The sequence below is a fragment of the Leptodactylus fuscus genome, chromosome 5 (assembly GCF_031893055.1).
Source record: "Leptodactylus fuscus isolate aLepFus1 chromosome 5, aLepFus1.hap2, whole genome shotgun sequence".
Lineage (NCBI taxonomy): Eukaryota > Metazoa > Chordata > Amphibia > Anura > Leptodactylidae > Leptodactylus > Leptodactylus fuscus.
This window is the reverse complement of record NC_134269.1, coordinates 22,447,808-22,466,424: the sequence shown is the minus strand read 5'-3', so window position 1 is coordinate 22,466,424 and position 18,617 is coordinate 22,447,808. Positions and strand designations below refer to the sequence as shown.

The 18,617-nt window shown below is 47.1% G+C and overlaps 1 protein-coding gene across 1 annotated transcript; it reads right to left on the bottom strand.

The window, feature by feature from the left end:
• Positions 1–552: 552 nt before the first annotated feature.
• On the bottom strand, positions 553–17,255 carry RAVER1 (ribonucleoprotein, PTB binding 1). The gene is made up of 14 exons (XM_075276080.1): positions 17,037–17,255; positions 15,049–15,115; positions 13,019–13,482; positions 5,152–5,343; positions 4,946–5,069; positions 4,530–4,627; positions 4,240–4,357; positions 3,954–4,108; positions 2,694–2,787; positions 2,494–2,612; positions 2,205–2,282; positions 1,930–2,064; positions 1,734–1,817; positions 553–829 (listed from the first exon to the last, which is right to left on the bottom strand). The coding sequence occupies exons 1-14, from the start codon at positions 17,253–17,255 to the stop codon at positions 683–685; spliced, it is 2,094 nt and encodes a 697-aa protein (XP_075132181.1). The 3' UTR covers positions 553–682.
• Between the last annotated feature and the right edge of the window lie 1,362 nt (positions 17,256–18,617).

Here is an 18,617-nt window from a genome sequence, read left to right as displayed (position 1 = left end):
TGCTTAGCCAGCCATGTAGGCCACACCCCTCTGCCAGTGATTGGCTGGGCAGCACTTCCTGTGTCATGGAGGAGGAAAGCAGGCCCAAGTGTAGCGTGCGCGCTGAAACAGTGATGGAACTAAAGAGACTTGTTTTATTTTACCCATTTCCAGCTGGTTTTCAAAAAAATTTTAAGTCCGCCGGACAACCCATTAAAGTCATAATAAAGAGGTGCCCAGCAGGTAGTAGACTGGTGCAAGTAGAGGGCACATTTGTTTGGCTCAGAAAAGCAACATGAACACCAGCACGAGTGACAAAAGTGACAAGACACAGAAGACTGGACAGGAAGTTGAGCAGTGGAAAGGAGTCGGGAAAAAAAATAAAATAAAAAATAAGCGGTACAATTAAAAACAGACGTATTAAATAATCCTCAGTAACTGAAGTCCGAAGCTATACAATACACATAAAACCTTAAATAAAAACAAATGCAAACTTAAAAAAATATATATAAGCCAGGCACAGGGAGGAAGCTTCCCCTCCCGATGCACCGGATACACATTTATAGAGGTCAACTCCCAAGTGCCAATGGAAGGCAGCACTGGCAGCTTAGGGGTTAATCCACTCAATACATAAAGGCCTTTATCTAATGCAACTGACAGAGCGGCAGGCACTTCGGTGCAGTCAGTGACAGGTAGACAGCGGTTAGAATATTCTCTTGCGCTTCATGTAGGAGTCTGCATAGTGCCCGCCCAGGCCTTGTGAGTGTTGTCCTACGTAGCCTCCCTCGGGGCTGGGCTCAGGGGATGGGATTAAGTGGGAAAAGCCGCGCTTCTGTGCCCCAATTGGAGTCTAAGAGGAAAAACAAGTATAAAAATTAGTCTGACTTGCGTCCTTGTCCTAAGAAGTAAAATTGTAAAATAAAGATGCAGACATTCATGTACAGCCCCTCCAGACATGTAATTTACAACCCCACTGCTCAGGTTCTGCTCCAAAATACTGGTAAACTGCATCTGGTCGCGCACTCAGTTCTGGATTAGGCCCAAATGAATGGGCATGTCGCTTCTTTTTCCGGGAGCTGGAATAAGACGGCTCCCATGGATTTCAATGGGAGCCATCTTTTTGGTCAGGATTTTGAGGCCTCAAAATCCTGACCAAAAAAAGCTCTGTGGGAACTTACCCTAATAACGTGGGCGCGCTTTCTCCTTTGATCTGTCATGTACAACCTCCCCTAATCTATCTTTAATCACCAAGAGAAGGGAGGAGAATCAGAGCTGACACACCTAGAAGTGTGCTGTGATGTCCATGTCAAATTCTGCAGGACAGCCAGCTATGTAAAGGAGTTGCACATACTCTACAACAGCAAGAGAGTAGGAAGGGTGTAATAAAGAAAACTATTTAAAATGGTTTAAATTTTGGACTTTGGACGCAAAGTTAGCATAAAGTTGTACATAACCTTTAGGCTAGTGAATGGCCATGAGAGTTGCAAAAGTCAATTTTTTTTTGCAACCATCACTGCACCCTTGGGAGGCACAATAAGAGTTAATTCACCAATATGAGTAGAGGAGTCTCAGGGCGACACAATCGACAGGATTCGCACCCAAGGTCGCTGTGTGGCCCTAGCCTTCAACCATTTATGAACTTGGTAACAAGTGTTCAGTTTTCATGTAGCGCCACCAGAGATGAAACTAAGCATTACACATTCTGCTCTGGAGTCAGTTTAGGCATTAGATAATGAATACATATTAGCACTTACTTTACATAAGTTTCCTGATGGCAGACTCTGCTCCTCATAATCTAGTGGGATTCCCCCAGGACTGCCTGGAGACTTACTTGGGGCCTTCAGGGAGGAGGGGAGGGGAAGAGAGGAAAAAAACAAAACAAAAATAAACTTACATGTCAATCATTCAACAGAACACATCCAGGTCTGACACTGGAAAGAAACATCTTACCTTATTCATGTGAGTCTGCTGGAGTCCAGCCTGCAGGCCACTGGTGAAGTAAGAGGTAGGTGACCCTGCAGTGAATGGAGGCAGAGGGGCGGGCATGCTGCCGCTTCTCTCCCGAAATCTGGAGGGGGGAGAAATCTGCAGAGCACCAAAAAAAAAAAAAAAAAATTATATATTTTATATTAAAATTTGTTTATATTTTTATACATTTTTTGCTGCTGACACACTTAGACAAATCCATCTAGTGGCCATTCTAATAGACATGGATTAATGCTTACCTTATTCCTCGGCTCATAGGCACCCAGGCTTGGCACAATATGGTCTCTGCTTTGTGAGTAGGAGCGAGGGTGCAGCTCCTGTGAGGGTACAGAAAAGAAACTTATTTTTCCAACCATCACTGACTATGGTTTAATCGATGTGGAGAACATGAGAGAGCCCCCCCCCCCCCCTCCCCATATTCTGACAATTGGGTCCAAGTAGTCAAAATCCCACTGATCTCAGGTAAAACCAACCAGCGCACCCCTTTAAAACAACTCAAGCTCCTAGAGGCTACAAGAGTCTGCTTACACTCTGTAGGTCGAAGGGATAGCCTTCTGTATGTGTCAGCATGGACTCCTGTAAAGATGCAAGAGGGACGCGGTTTCCTGGGATTTTCTGCTTGTAAGGTGCCGGCTTATTAGTTGCATCTACAGAAGGAACAGAGATGTCAGATCATGTAATGCAGACAGTAGATGGAACCAGCGTTCAGCCACCAATTACCAACTTACTCATTGAGCCCGTGCTGGGGATCCTGTTGGGGAAGTTCATGAAAGGACCGGAATGAATGTTCAGGTCTCTAGGGGGCTCTCCGAGGAGGGACAACTGTAACAAGACCAGGGGTTAGCGTTTTATGTTCTGCTTCCTTTATATAGCCATACAAAAATTCCTTCAAATAGAGCTTAAGGCCTAAGAGAAAGCTAATAGTAAATACAAAAAAAAAAAAAAAAAAAAAAAAAAATTTCATACGAATTTGTCCCCGATGCTCTGGTGTCCTCCCGGTCCTTCTGCTGGATGAGTCTCTTGCGTTCAGCTGAAGCTGCTCACTGACCCCAGCAGTCACATGACCAGAGGACACCAAAGCATTAGGGACAGGCGAGTATGAATCATCCCCCCCCCAGCTGACTTAAAAGTTGCCCAATTTTGCCAAGACAAGCCATAATTAAAAATAAATATATGTTCTCCTACACACGCTCTTAAAGAGAACCTCACGTCCCCAGGTGCTGGGGATATCAATGCCATTAGTTTCAGCACAGATATGCCTCCACTGTCAGAAGGGCGGACCTTACAGCCTGGCATTTGGGAGGTGTTCTTTACCATCCAACAATGACCCTGCACAGTAAGACCCGCCTTTCTCACGGGCCTGTATTCAGCACACTGTCAGCATATCATATGGCTGGTGCTAGAGGATGTGAAAGGTCCTCTTTAAGGGGAGTTAGAGGACCTTTCATTAACAATTCAACTCTAGCATCTCTTAATAGACTGATGCTGGCAAAGTTGTAATTTTCTCTCTAGCCCCCACCATTCTTAAGCAATCAATGCCGTTAGTATTGGTGCTTGATGTGCCATTTAAGCTCTGTAATGTCAGGTGGGCGGAGTCAGACAGGGGTTCGTGATTCAGAGCTCCTATCAGAGGCAGCCAAGGTCAGCTCAGAATCACACCCCTTGTCTGCTCCTGCCCGACTCCACCCTCCTGACAGCATATCAAGTACCAAAAATAACTGCATTGATTGCTCAGGAATGGTGGGGGCTAGAGAAAGTTTCAGCTGTGCCAAAATAAGAGCAGCAGCAGCTACTAAACGATGCAAAGAACATGTGAAAGGTTCTCTTTAAAAAGTGTGCAGTCATATACCAGACACTAGTGGCCCTATTGATGAATGGGGTGTACAAGGTATACAGCCAGTAGCTTCTCGTGCATTCAACAAACGCAATGTGAATAGAGCCCAACTGATAAACTTCCATTTCTATTGCAATGTCAGCAGAATACTCACCCCTGTCTCTGAAGTCTTTGGCAGCCCACCAAGCATGGAGCTCAAGACAGGAGTAGGAGGGGGGCTGTCCCATTCAGGCACTTGTGGTCCAAGAAATGATTGCAAGGGAGGAGTACCCAAGTCAGAGGGAATGCCTACTGGTGGAAGAGTGCCCCCTAAGTCATAGAAGAAACTGAAGTTAGTCTCCCAACTCACACAAGTGAAGATAAAGACCCTACTGTGGCTGGCACAGAACCCAGTCGCCAAGGCCGATTTAGGACTAAATGTATGGCACTCCCAACCTTACCTAAGCCAAGCTCATGCAGTATTGATTTCCCAGTTGGGGGTGGGGGTGTGAGCTGAGAAGAGAGACCCAGGGCGCCATACAGGGCAGCAAGTGGAGAGTCCCCCAGAATTCCAGGTTTCTACAACAAAAAACAAAACAAGAGAGTTATGGCTTTTGGGGAAGCCCAATGAACCCGCCGACCAGATCAGATTCAGCAGAGACAGATACAAGTTAGGGAGCTGGATCAGACTCAGATTCTCAATTAGCTGAAGACCTTCCATACAGAGCTATAAAGTAGCACCCCCACCTACCTGTGCGGGAGCCTGTGCCTGCAGTGCCAGCTGCAGGAGGGTAGTAGACAGGGCAGGGTTACCGAGGAGGGACACGGCAGGGGGGGCACCAAGGAGTCCTGAAAAAGAAGAGGAGGGGAAACAAAGATACAGTAACTGGAGAGACCATCAGGTCATAAAAATACAGAGCCAAATATCCAGACAAGTAATGCCAGCAAACCTAAAATAGACCGCACATGGAGAGCCCTCATCCTCTAACAAGAGGTCTCCAGGGTAATAGACTACAAAGCAACCATGTGTAGTCTGACCCTCAGACAAGGAGGACTACAGAAGGGAAGACAGTGTATACTCTACAGATCATGGCCGTCCAAGACCTCAGGAGAAGGGGTCTCATATCTAACCCAAGAGCCAGCAGCAGTGACTACCAGGGTACAGACCTTGCTTGTTCCCTCCATTCAGCAGAGGATTGAGCAGCAGCTGCAGTGCCGTTGGAGAGCCCAGGCTGTTCAGGAGCTGCAGGAGATTTGGTTCAGGTAGAAGCCCGTTCCCACGATTTAATGCCTTTAATTTAAAAAATATAAATAAAAAATCTCCATCTATCTATATACACATTAATCCCTGCATACGATCTCTCCACACTCACCGTTGCTTGCGCTGCGATCAATGCCGCCAGCATACTCCTTCCTGTAGGACCTGGCGCACAGAAGGAGACCCGGACACGGCTCCCAGCGACCATGGCGTTATCCATCTGCTGCTGGACCACTTCAGTCACCATCTCAGAGGCGTATTCAACGATGGCAAAGCCTTTATACTGCCCGTCCTGTCCATAAGCCAGCTGCAGAGAGAGGAGAATGTAATAAGGGTGGATGTAGAGAGCAGGGGCAGACGCATTGTATAGGGAGCCTATAAGTGGCCAGAAGACCGTGCACTGGCTTTATGGGGCTGTGGACTAATGTGCTGTGGGGTGCACTGTTAACCCCTTATGGACACAATTCTGCAGTCATTGGAGCGCTTGTTTTTTTGCAGGATTTATATTTTTCAATAGCACTTTATTAACCCTTTCTTTTGCACCATTGTACAATATAAATACTGTATTACACTGCACCTTTATGCCGAGGATCATTAGGACGGTACAAAATATATAAAGTTTCTATTGGCAGCCCCCTAGACTGCGATCGTCTGAAGGCAGATATCACTCACTGTACAGGGGATAGCAGAGTCGCTCGCGCCATCATCTGATCCTGCACATAGTGTGCCAGGTGCACGTTACAGTAGACACCAGCTGTTCATGGCTGCACATGCATGGCGGCATGCCAACTACCCTCCCAACATGGAAGTGAAGAGTGAAGGAAGGGGTTAATAGCCATTATAAGAAGATCCACTTTCATGACAGCAGTCTGTTCTATGACTATGTATGAAGATTTGCTAATTAAATTAAAATGTGCTGCAGTCATAAATTTGTCTGAGGCTGCTGGCCTATACAATAAGGAGCAGTCTTCCACTTCTACTATCCATTACTACTAACACTGGTTCATTTACATGTAATTCTGCCAGTAGTAACTGTACAATAGTAAACAAATCGCTGAGAAAAGCTCAAATTAACCAGAATATAGGAGATCTGGCAACACTGGACTGCAAATACATCCCATGTGTAACCACACATGCAACTAGAAGTATATAGCCTTCTTACATTAGAAGCTATGAGATTTGCAAAATGTTCAGTCTTTACACAGAGAAGTTGGCCAATTCCGGTCTGATAAATCTCTCCCTCCTCTCTGCATTTACTGAATCTTTCCACGGATGTTGCCGATTTAGCTGGAGATTGCAGCTTAAGACTCCCATTCATCCGGGCTTAGTCAGCGGTAAAACAGCCAAAATAGCGCCAATGTTCGGCATTAGCATTCTGCCGTGGGTAGTCAGTGGCTGGAAAATGAAAAAGAGGAATTCCTCTTAGTTTTCTGCCATGTGAACAACCCTTTAGGTCAGGGCCCCACGTGGTGTCAACGCCATGGTTTGACCAGCGTTTTACAGTGACACACCACAGAGAAATACACGCTGCAATTTCCAAAGCAGTTGTGGTTTTGGAATCGCAGGATGTCAATTATACCTACGGAAACACTGGTGGTTTTATCTATAGTATAATGGAAACCTCTGCAGACTGTGAAAAAGTGGCTATAAATGGGGCTTAGCCTTAACCCCGTAGCGACCTTTGACGTACTATTACGTCATGGACGCGAGGTACTTCGCGCACCATGAAGTAATAGTACGTCATGGTGATTCCGCCCGCTCACTAGCTGAGCGGGCGGAATCGGAACTGGGTGATGGCTGTTACTGACAACTATCACCCTTTTCCATAACCTCCGGTCGGTAATTTTACCGATCGGAGGTTTTAACCCTTTGATTGCGATGGTCAAACATGACCACCGCAAACAAAGGGTGCCGCGATCTCTCCCCCCACGCCGGCACCCCCCGCGGCGAGATCGGGGGGTGCCGGTATCTGTAATATGTAGTCTGGGGTCTGGTTAGTGACCCCAGACAGCCCTGAGCACTCACTTACCTGGTGATGCTCCCGGCGTCTTCTGGAAGTGAGTCTGTGCCGTCCGCACAGCTCACTTCCTGTGTCTAGAGTGAGACACGTGCAGGCTGTCACTACAGCCTGTGTCTCAGTCTACAGTAGAGAATCAGTGATGCAATCATCACTGATCCATGTGTCCCATAGGGACACAAGAACAAGTAAAAAAAAAAAAAGTGTAAAAAAAAAAAGTATTTGAAAACAATTAATAAAGTTATAAAGTCCCAAAAATCCCTTTTTTCTATAAAAAATGAATTATGTAAAAAAAAAAAACACAAAAAATTAATAAAAACAATACATATTTGGTATTGTCGCGTCCGTAACAACCTGTACAACAAAACTGAAACAATATTTAATGTACACAGTGAACGGCGGTAAAAAAATAACGGAAAAAAAACCCGCCGGAAGTAGTGATTTTTCGCCATCTCACCTTACAAAATGTGCTATAAAAAGTGATCAAAAAGTCATATGCACCCCAAAATAGTACCAATAAAATGCACAGGTTGTCCCGCAAAAAATAAGCCCTCAACCAACACTGTCAAGCGAAAAATAAAAATGTTACGCCTCTTAGAAGATGGCGATGCAAAAATCACTGATTTATGTCCCCAAATGTGTTTTTGTTCTGCAGACTTAGTATCGCATAAAAAAATAACATAAATGAGGTATCGCCGTAACCGTACCGACCCGCAGAATAAAGGTCACATGTTACTTATACTGTACGCGTTAATAGTTAATAAAATGTAATCAGTAAGTTTTAGGCACCCCAAGATGGTGTCATTACAAAATACATCGCATCCCGCAAACAACAAGCCCTTATATGGCCACGTCAGCAGAAAAATAAAGAAAATATAGCCTCTACCAATGTGAAGACAAAATCACGCAAAATCGCCAAATCATTAGAACACGACTGGCTGCATCAGGAAGGGAATATAAAAACTGTGCGAGCGGATATCAGGGGACACCCCATATTTACAGCTTATGAGGGAAAATATACCAGAAGTGACCCCCAAAGTGACCCCCAGAATGACTCCCCCAATCATAGGAGCTACTGGGGGTACAGTAGGGAATTTAGTGTCTGCAATGTCCTCCGCACCGCTTATACATTCCCTCTTCGCCATCCGCTGTGCAGTCACGTCCAGGATACTAATACTCACTACACCCCCTGATAAATTCTTTTAGGGGTGCAGTTTTCAAACTGCGCTCACTCCTTTGGGGAATCCACTTTTCTGGTACCTTACAGGCTCTACAAACATGACATGGCGTCTAGATACCAAACATCTGAATCTGTGCTCCAAAAGCCACATCGCGCTCCTTCCCTTCTGCCCCCTGCTGTGTGCCCAAACTGCAGTTTATGCCACATGTATGACACTGGTGTAACCGGGGTAATGTCATATGTGAGTATAAACTGATATTAGGGCCCAGCCAGACACAGAAGGGAAGAAGGTTATTTGGTTTTTGGAGCACAGACTTAGACGGTTTGGTTTTTGGATGCCATGGCACTTTTGCAGAGACTCTAAAATTTCCCCTACAAAATGGGGTCACTTCTTGGGGAATTCCAGTTTACTGGCACCTCCAGGGCTCTGCAAAAACAACATGGCGCCCAGGAAGTCCCTCTAAATCTGTACCCCAAAAGCTAAAAAGCGCAGTGCTCCTTCGCTTCTGAGCCCTGCTGTGCGCCCAAGCAGCAGTTTATACCCACATATATAATTTTTTTGCCCCTCTGGATCGCCCACTTAATAGTTTTAGGAGTGCAGGTCTCTGACAATACAAAGTGGGTGCAATGCATTGGATACCAAAATGGCATATTTCTTTAAAAAATTTCAAATTTTGGGAAGCATTTTTAGTCTCAAAATCATAATACCACTTGATTCATTCCTTGATGGGTGTAGTTTCTAAAATGGGGTCACTTTTGAGGGGTTTCTATTGTATTGATACTTTAGGGGCTCAGCAAATGCGACATGGCACCTCAAAACTATTCCAGCAATATATGCCCTCCAAAATCCAAATAGCCATCTTTCCATTCTGAGCCCCAACATGTACCCATACAGCAGATTATGATCCCATATGGGGTATTGCCGTGTTCAGGGGAAATTGTGGGGGGCTCTTAATTCTCTAACTACTTGCAAAAATTAAAAATATGGCGCTAAATGGACGATTTATTGGAAAAAAAGTAATTTTTCATTTTCACGTCTCAATGGTAAAAAAATCTGTGAAACACCTGTAGGGTCCAAGTGCTCACTAAACCCCTTGATAAATTCCTTGAGGGGTCTAGTTTTCAAAATGGGGTCGTTTTTTTTTTGGGGGGGGGGGGGGGGTCCACTGTTCTAGCACTTCAGCGGCTCTCCAAATGCAACATGGTGCCTGAAACAGATTTTCAGCTAAATTTGCCCTCCAAAATCCCAATAGCGATCCTTCAGCTCTGGACCTTACAGTGTGCCCATACATCACTTTACATCCACATGTGGGGCATTTCCGTAGTTGGGGCAAAGTGCTTGACAATTTGTGGGGTGCATTTTCTTTTTTAACCCCTTGTGGAAATGCATAATTTGGGGTTAAAGCTACATTTTATAGCAAAAAATGTCACTTTTCCTTTTGTTGGACCAATTCTGTTACACTCCTGTAGGGTCAAAGGGCTCACTAAACCCCTTGGTAAATTCCTTGAGGGGTATAGTTTCCAAAATGGGGTGACATTTTGGGGGGGTTTCCACTGTTTTGACACCTTGGGGGCTCTGCAAAAGGGACATGGTGCCTGAAAAGTATTCTAGTATAATCTGGCCTACAAAATCCAATTAGCGCTCTATCCGTTCTGAGAGCGACCGTGTGCCCGTACATTAGGGTACCAGCACATATGGGGTATTGTCGTGTTCAGGAGAAATTGTGTAACAAAATGTGGGGTGCAGTTTCTCCTTTAACCCTTTGTGAAGATGAAAAATTTGGGGCTACAGTGACATTTTATTATAAAAAAAAAGTAATTTTTCATTTTCACATCTCAATGGTAAAAAAATCTGTGAGATACCTGTAGGGTCCAAGGGCTCACTATACCCCTTGATAAATTCCTTGAGGGGTCTAGTTTCCAAAATGGGGTGACATTTTGGGGTTTTCCACTGTTTTGGCACCTTGGGGGCTTTGCAATCGGGGCATGGCGCCTGAAAAATATTCTAGCAAAATCTGGCCTACAAAATCCAATTAGTGCTCCATCTGTTCTGAGAGCGACCGTGTGCCCGTACATTAGGGTACCAGCACATATGGGGTATTGTCGTGTTCGGGAGAAATTGTGTAACAAAATGTGGTGTGCAGTTTCTCCTTTAAACCTTAGTAAATGTGTAAATTCTAGGGCTAAATGAATATATTAGTGACAGAAATTGAAAAATGTAAATTTGACTTCCGTTTTAATTGTTGTGAAATGCTGAAAGGGTTAAGAAACTTTCTAACTGCTGTTTTAGATTCTTTCAGGAGTGCAGTTTTTAGAATGGGGTGACTTTTGGGGGGGTTTTATTACAGAGGCCTTTCAAGTTCCCTTCAGAACTGAACTGGTCCCTTGAAAAATGTGTTTTGGAAATTTTCTTGAAAATTTGGAAAATTACTGCTTGACTTGTAAGCCTTATAATATCTGAAAAAAATGAAAGGGTGCTTAAAATTTGATTGCTACATAAATCAGAGACATGGTTAATTATATTTATGAAAAAATTCGGGTAGTATGACTTTCTATTTGAAAGGCTTGCAATTTCAAAGTTTGAAAACTGAATTTTTTTCAAAATTTTCACCAAATTTCCTATTTTTTCATAATTAAAGACAAAACATATCGACGAAAATTTACTACTGACATGAAGTACAATGTGTTACGAAAAAACAATCTCAGAATCACTTGTGTAAGTTAAAGCGTCTCAAAGTTATCGCCATTTAAAGTGACATGTCAGATTTGAAAAAAAGAGGCCTGGTCCTTAAGTCACTTTTGGGCTGTGTCTAAGGGGTTAAAGGGATTCTACCATTAAAACCTCTTTTTTTGTGGATAAGACGTCAGATTAGCCTTTAGGAAGGCTATTCGTCTCTTACCTTTAGATGTGATCTCCGCCACGCAGTTCCTTAGAAATACAGTGTTTTACCGGTATGTAAATTAGTTCTCTGGCAGCGATGGGGGCGGGCCCCAGTGCTGAAAATGCGATGGGGGCGTCCCCACTGCTGCTCGAGAACACGATCCTGCGACGCCTCTATCTTCAGCTGGATCCTCCCCTTCTCTGTCGTCTTCCTCTTGCGTCACCTCCAACGCCTGCGCAGCTCGCTCTGCCAGTGAGACACTAGTAGAGCTGACTGTGCATGCCGGCCGGTGGCCATTTTTGGGAGGTCACTCTTGCAGTTCAATGAGGTGAACGCAGGAGGAAGACGACAGAAGGGGAGGATCTAGCCGAAGATAGAGGCGTCGCAGGATCGTGTTCTCGAGCAGCAGTGGGGACGCCCCCATTGCATTTTCAGCACTGGGGCCCGCCCCCATCACTGCCAGAGAACTAATTTACATACCGGTAAAAAGCGGTATTTCTAAGGAACGGCGGGGCGGAGATCACATCTAAAGGTAAGAGATGAATAGCCTTTCTAAAGACTATTCCGACGTCTTATCCACAAAAAGAGGTTTTAATGGTAGAATCCCTTTAAGGTATATTCACACGGCAGAAAATGCAGAGGAATTACTCATCATTCCGCCACCGTGCAGTGCATCAGCATCCCGCTCCCGATTAAGATGAATGAGCCTAATCAGGAGGGAGTCTCGAGCCGCAGACCTCACCGAATCCACAGCACGATCAAGCAGGAGGCGGCTTCTTTCTGCGTCCTGCTGCCAACTCTGTCCTCCATTGAAAAACAATGAGAGGTGGATTCTGGGAGGAATCTGCTCCAGATTGAGGGGCGAAATCCACTCCCAAATCTGTGAACATGCTCTTAGAGAGGTTTTTCAGGCAGAAAGCAGCAACAATTTTTTAATTAAAGTGCATTAGGTTCAGACACATGTACGATCGGTGCCAAAATTAACAGTACTGATATCTCCACCATCGGGCCACATACCGGGAAAGCTGACCGTGTGATATGAATTTGTTGTATTGTCAGCTTTCTAGAGGTAAAAACTAAATATTTGTGAGGATATGAGCGGTCCTCTTTAAAGGGGTTCGCCACCTTTTAAAAACCAAGGGCCAATCCAAAAGATGGACCCCTGCCAATCTAAAACTGATGGTGACCAGTGCTCCATTCACTGCTATGGGGCTCCCAAGACACACAACGAAACAAGGATCAGGGACTTCTATTACAAACAGATCTTAAAGGGGTTGCCTGGAGTCCTCTCATTCCTTCAGGCGGTTCCTTCATGTTGAACCATGGCCTGATAACAACCCTGACCCCTGGGTCACCCTGCCCCCTGCTGATTTCACAAGAAATATCCTGCGCTATAGCAGATAGCTTTACTATAGTCACTCAGCCCCCATAGCATAGGTAATTATCTGAGTCATATCACAGAATCCAGGGTCAGGGGGAGGGGCGGGGGTGACAATTTGGACCCTATGGATAAGCTGTCTGAATGTGATGTTCCATGGCCTGTGCTTCAGTCACATGCATGATCAAAGCTCAGTCCCATTCAAGCGATACAAAGTACTGAGTCAGTATACAAATGTATGGCACTGTGCTTGGTAAGTAGTGAAGAGGCTGATCAGCATGGTCTGACACCAGGGCCCCTGGCTTAGCTTTGATGACATCTGCTATGTCTAGGATGGCACCCATGAGGAAGGCCATGCTCTTCTTCTCCCCAATTTCTTGGTACATGACGTTTACCACTACCCTATGAGAAAATCCTGTGATCAACATGACAGGACCCAGTGGTGAAATAGCTCAGACTGTGAGGAATCCGTCCCCTGTCCTGGTGGTCCCATTACACCAATGATCCTGGACAGGAACCACCTACCTGACAGAAGGAAGGTGCAGCGATTTTAGAGAAGGCCTCCTTCAGCTCCATGGGGTCGCACTCCTGCAGGCGCTCTACACACAGGCAGTGGGAGTGCACCAGTTCGTAGGTGAGCTGGCTGACGTCTGACCAGTGAACATACAAGGTTCGGGACCCCAATTGTCGGCCCAGCAGATCAGACTTTGCTCGGGAGGCAGAGTCCTTCTTCATGTACTCCACAAACCCATAGCCCTTGGGTTGTCCGGTCACCCCGCTGTACACCAGGAAGCATCGTTCCAGATTACCAAACGGGCGAACCAGGTCCTCAAACTGCTGCTGGGTGTAGCCGGATGGCAGGTTGGCGATACAGAGCAGGGAGTCCGTGGGCTGCAGCTGGACAGAGATCTCGCGCTCCCGAAGGTGAGTGTGGTGAAAGCGGCGGATGGCGGACTCCGCTTGTTCTCCATTCAGCAACGTTACAAAGGCTGCAAGAGGGAGACAGCAAGAAAAGAGAGAACACTGTGGTAAGCAGATCTCACGCAAGCACAGCACAAAGCGCACCCCGGCCCATACACACCAATGACCCTCAGGTCACACAGGACCAAAGAACAGACAACACTGGCCTAGAGTAGGCTGTATACAAGAATACAGGTCAATCCCCCTGTGCCCTCCATATCCTGAGCACACAGCTGAGCCCACCTTATGTGATGCGACCAGGGTAAAGGTCAGCCCCTGAGAAGAGTAGCCCCCTACCACTGCAAGCCATTAACCCCTTAAAGTGTTATATAAATGTACTTTTATATTCATAATTAGACTACCAGCCAGAACCCAGCACATCACCCCAACCCCAGCACATCACCCCAACCCCGCAGGTAGATCAGTCTGACTCAGGCGTTACGGTTTTAAAGGCCAAGTGGGCATTGGAGTCACATGAATCCCAACCACTTTGCAGATACTATAAGACGCCACGATTTTTCAGGCAGCGTTTCCGCCGCAGGCAAATCGTGGCATTTCCGGCCCTAGAGTGGGCTGTCGGGGTATACCTTCCTGAACAAAAAGCCTTAGGGTATTTCTATAGACACTGTGGCACCTACACATGAGGTACGGGTATAGATAGGATCCAGATTGCGTTATATCTAGAGCTACACAGCGACTGGTCACATGACAAGAGCGGTAAGGCCTGCCCTTCTGACGGTAGAGGGATATCTGTGCTGAAATTAAGGGCACTGATATCTGGTACCCGGGGCAATACCGGCAAAGCATACTGTCAACTTTCTAGTGGGATAGAAAACTGCTGAAAGGTTCTCTAAATTAAAACTCCCCTCCCCCAAGGTCCTTACATATTTATGACCCATCCTCCAGATGACGAAGGGGGTGGGGTACACCAATAACTCGGATTCCCACAGGTCAACCGTTTGAAGAGGCCACTGGGCTGACAGACTGCAGTTGTCCCATTCAAGTGAATTAGGGGGCAGGGGCGTGAGCTCCAATATCTCTTAAGCCAGCTGATTTGGGGGTCCCAGAACCTCTACTGATCACATTCGGAAAATCCATCCTAAGCATAGGCCATAAATATGCAAGTCGTGACTTTGTATGGACTCACACGGCATCACCACAAGTAAAGAACGTAACCGTGGCCATGTTGTGAGATGCCACATAATGTGACTGTCATGGCAGCTGCAAAACATCCACAACTGCTGGAATTCTGGTCCCAGACAACTGGCACACAATATACAATAGTGACAACACATGACCAAAGTCGCCACACAACCCTAGAGTGTTGCAAGTCATGAATTGCAACTCACAAGTCAGACATTTTGGTTGCCCACAGCCATCTACGCCAGTCGGCTCCTGACCTGGCCCAGCAGCAGTGCCCATATAGTCTGAGCGATCCAACAGGTCTCCTGCCTGGGTCATACCATTATACTGCAGCCTGTCAAACGTTACACGCCAAAGACAGATGAAGTGTGAGCCCCCCAATAGTCAAGGCCTGTGCCCGTCATCTAGGGGGAGGGACATACGGGGGGGCACACGACGATCCCGCTCCTTACCGGTGCCTTTGTATTTATCCACAAAGCAGTATTTCAGCTCGTAGTCTCCAAGAAGATCATGAACCTCCTGAAACAGAAGGAGAAAAAACACGTCAGGACCTTGTGTCTAACAGATCACCTTTCTGGGAAAGCTGGGAGACCACCAGATCTACTATCCCCTAATGGCCACAAGCCTAGGAAAGCTGGGTGAAAGCCAACATGGCCACCGGTTCAGTTTTCCCCTCTCATCCCTATTGAGAAATCTTGGCCATGTTTGTTCACCCAGGAGTCGGAGAAAGCTGAGCTCAAACAGGGGTATAAGAAAGCTGGGTGACAAGGAACATGGCCGCCAGCTCAGCTTTCCTCTAATCCCCAGACCATCACATGCCATTCAAAGTCTAGGAAAGCTGGGTGACAACACGACCACGTCCGCTTTTTGCTCATTGATGCCTATTGAGGAGTCAGAAGCCTGAGAAAGCTGAGTGACACCCAACAGAACAGCTGGGTGACAACTAACAAGGCCACCGGCTCAGCTTCTCTATTATTCAGGATTCTGGGAAAGCTGGGTGACCTCCAAAGCACCTTACATAACTACAATGCATGCGATGCGGCATTATCCCCCTCAGGGGGCGCCACCTAGGCCTCCACAGCAGCAGCAGGGCATATGATATTTACGAGCTCCCGGCTGACGCCTTTTCGGAGCCTCCTGCGCCCTCCGGCCTATTTTTACTGAATATCCCCGGGCGGGATAGGAATAGAATAGCAGCTGCCAGTCACTGAGCTCATGTGCCCGACGCTTCTGGAAGAGCTGCGGCTACTTCACCCCGAGCAGGGGCCACCTACACCCCCTCCCCTGGAATCAGTCACCCTTGGGTGATGACATCCAACACGAGTCTGGGCAGAGGCCACTGGAATTCGCCTATTGTCAGGAGGCCACCGAGAGGGGCACATGGAGATCACAGGACGGGATGACACAGCAGAGCCGGGGATACAGGGGCCATGTCACCAGAGGGGGCGCCGCACATCAGAAACGCCATAACACTGCCCAGGCCAGGAACAATCAGAGGGGAGAAGGGTCTGATGCCCAGTGTGAATGGCGTCGTAGCGTGTATGTGTGACCGTCACACCACTCAGTGGTCACATGTGCAATACCGCACCACTCACACGGGAGACCCCAATCCTGGGGATATCAGTCACCATAGTGGTGGCTCAAGGGGAGCAGCGGTTTTGGCGTTATGAGGGGCACATCGGGGGCAAAATATGGATACTAACGCTGCCCCTAAGGAAAGATTACCCAACATGCCGCCATCTGGCGTCCCCAAGCTAGTATATATGTATACAATCCTCCAATTCTGTGCCTGTGACCACACAATACACACTGTACATGGATAGGCGAGGTAGTCACCGGCAAGTGGCACCTGCTAATATCTAATTAGAGATATTTCCCCCCCCTATAGCAGAACAAATGGTATGGTCCATGAATTATTCATGAAGGTGGGAGGACAATGACTAGTTAGAAGGACGTTGATGGAGCGCCCCTTGAAGGGTCAGCGTATGCCTATGACAGGGCAGGAGGCTACGGACGGTCAGCGTTTAGGAAACGCCTTGGGCTCTATTCACACTGCTGAGGTTATAGACCCCAAATCCCACGGAAAGACAAGGCGTGTGCAAAACACAGCAGAGAAACAGCACAATGTGTCAGCGCAGCCCTAGTGACAGGCAGAACTACTGAGGGACAGGTTGGATGTGATACCACTATTGGGGTCAGTTCACACAGTCAGGTTCTCGGGTGCAGTAGATAGAAGGTCACAGCTGTTCTATAGACTTCACCATCTTCTAATCCCCACAACCGCACCTGGAAACCTAAACGTGTGAACCAGCCCTAAAACGCACACTTGTAGAGTAGGTTCGTGCGTTTTCTACCCCTAGTCCCAGGCGATTATACAGAAGCCGCACGGTGTGCACTGCACTGACACCCCAGTGCACACAGCGCGGTAGCGCTCACACACCTGGTTAGTCACGTCCCCCGGCAGACCTTTGATGAGAATCTTCCTCCGGTTCTTCACCTCCCTCTTCATCCTCTCCACCCGGCTCCGGACCTCCTTCGGATCCAGCCGGTTCTCCCGCTCGTCCTCTTTCAGGAAAACCTCTCCGTCATCTTCGCTTTTGCCGCCCCGGGAGCCCGCAGCCGCGGCACCGGCGCCTCTAACGGACATGGCGGCCGCCATCTTGACAGGAGGCTTCGTCTACTACCTGAGCACAACACTGAAGCTCTGCCCTGATTGGTCGAGTTTAAACCGAGCGGCGAGGTTCGCTCTGATTGGTCGCTTCGGACGCAGCACCGCCCCCCGCAGCTGTTCCCTTGGATACGAGGGAGAGGCTTTAGGAGTGACGTCACGATGCACATGAGAGGCGCAAGCCGAGTCTAGAAGCGTGCGTGACGCGTGCGGCTGCTGATCGTGGTGTGACCGCGGCTCTGGAAGCTTGTGTCGCATCTTGTCGCGTGTCGGGAGTAGTAGCCTTCATGAGTCTTATTAACCCTTTCCTGTCACTTGTTTTGCTTTTCCAGCCTCACTTTCAGAGGTCTTTTTTTTTTTTTTTTTTTCCCATTGACTTGTTTTTTGTGGGCCGAGTTGTACTTTTTAATGGCGCCATGTAATATATTGTATGGGTAACTGAAATGGCAGCATTATTTCTGAGTTTAATTTGTGGAGTATTCGGGCACCACAGACCCCACATTTTCTATGACATCATATGCACAACCACATAGGTGGCAAAACCCAGGACGTGTCCTCATCTTGTACGGTTCTGTAGCCTTGCTCAGTAGGTCCTATTCACTGAGTGAAGCATGGAAGGTACATGGATGGCATTCGTGTGCCAGGCGTGCCGTCAACCATAGTCGGTGGCTGGCGCACAGATGATACAGATTGGTATCCGTACACCATTCCTAATTTTTCAATGACCCGTTCATTGAAATGAATGAACAAGGCCACAAGTAAGGACAGGTATAGGACCAGCCCTTTCGGAGTCTGTACGTTGTCCATTCTTTTTAAAGGGATCCTATCTTTCAAACCCTTTTTTTTTTTTCTAACACGTCGGAATAGCCTTAAGAAAAGCTATTCTTCTCCTACCTTTCGTTGTCTTCTCCGCACCGCCGTTTGCTTGAAATTCCGTTTTTTCTTGGTATGTAAATGAGTTCTCTCACAGCACTGGGGGCGTCCCCAATAATTTCAGAGAACTGTCCAGCACCACCTCCATCTTCTTCTGGAACGGCCTCTTCATGACTCTTCCTCCGGCGGTGTCTTCTAACTTCTAGGGCAAGCCGACTGCGCATACCGCTGGCCACGAGAAAATGGCCGCTTCCAATACTGTGTAAGTGGCCATTTTTCTTGTGGCCATGAGTATGGACAGTTGGCTTTGCCGGAGGCCTAGAAGTTAGAAGACACCGCCGGAAAAAGACGCGGTGAAGACCTCGTTCCAGAAGAAGATGGAGTTCTCTGGCAGCGTTGGGGACGCCCAAGAGAACTTATTTACATACCGACAAAAGCCGGGATTTCAAGTGAATGGCGGCGCAGAGAAGACAACGAAAG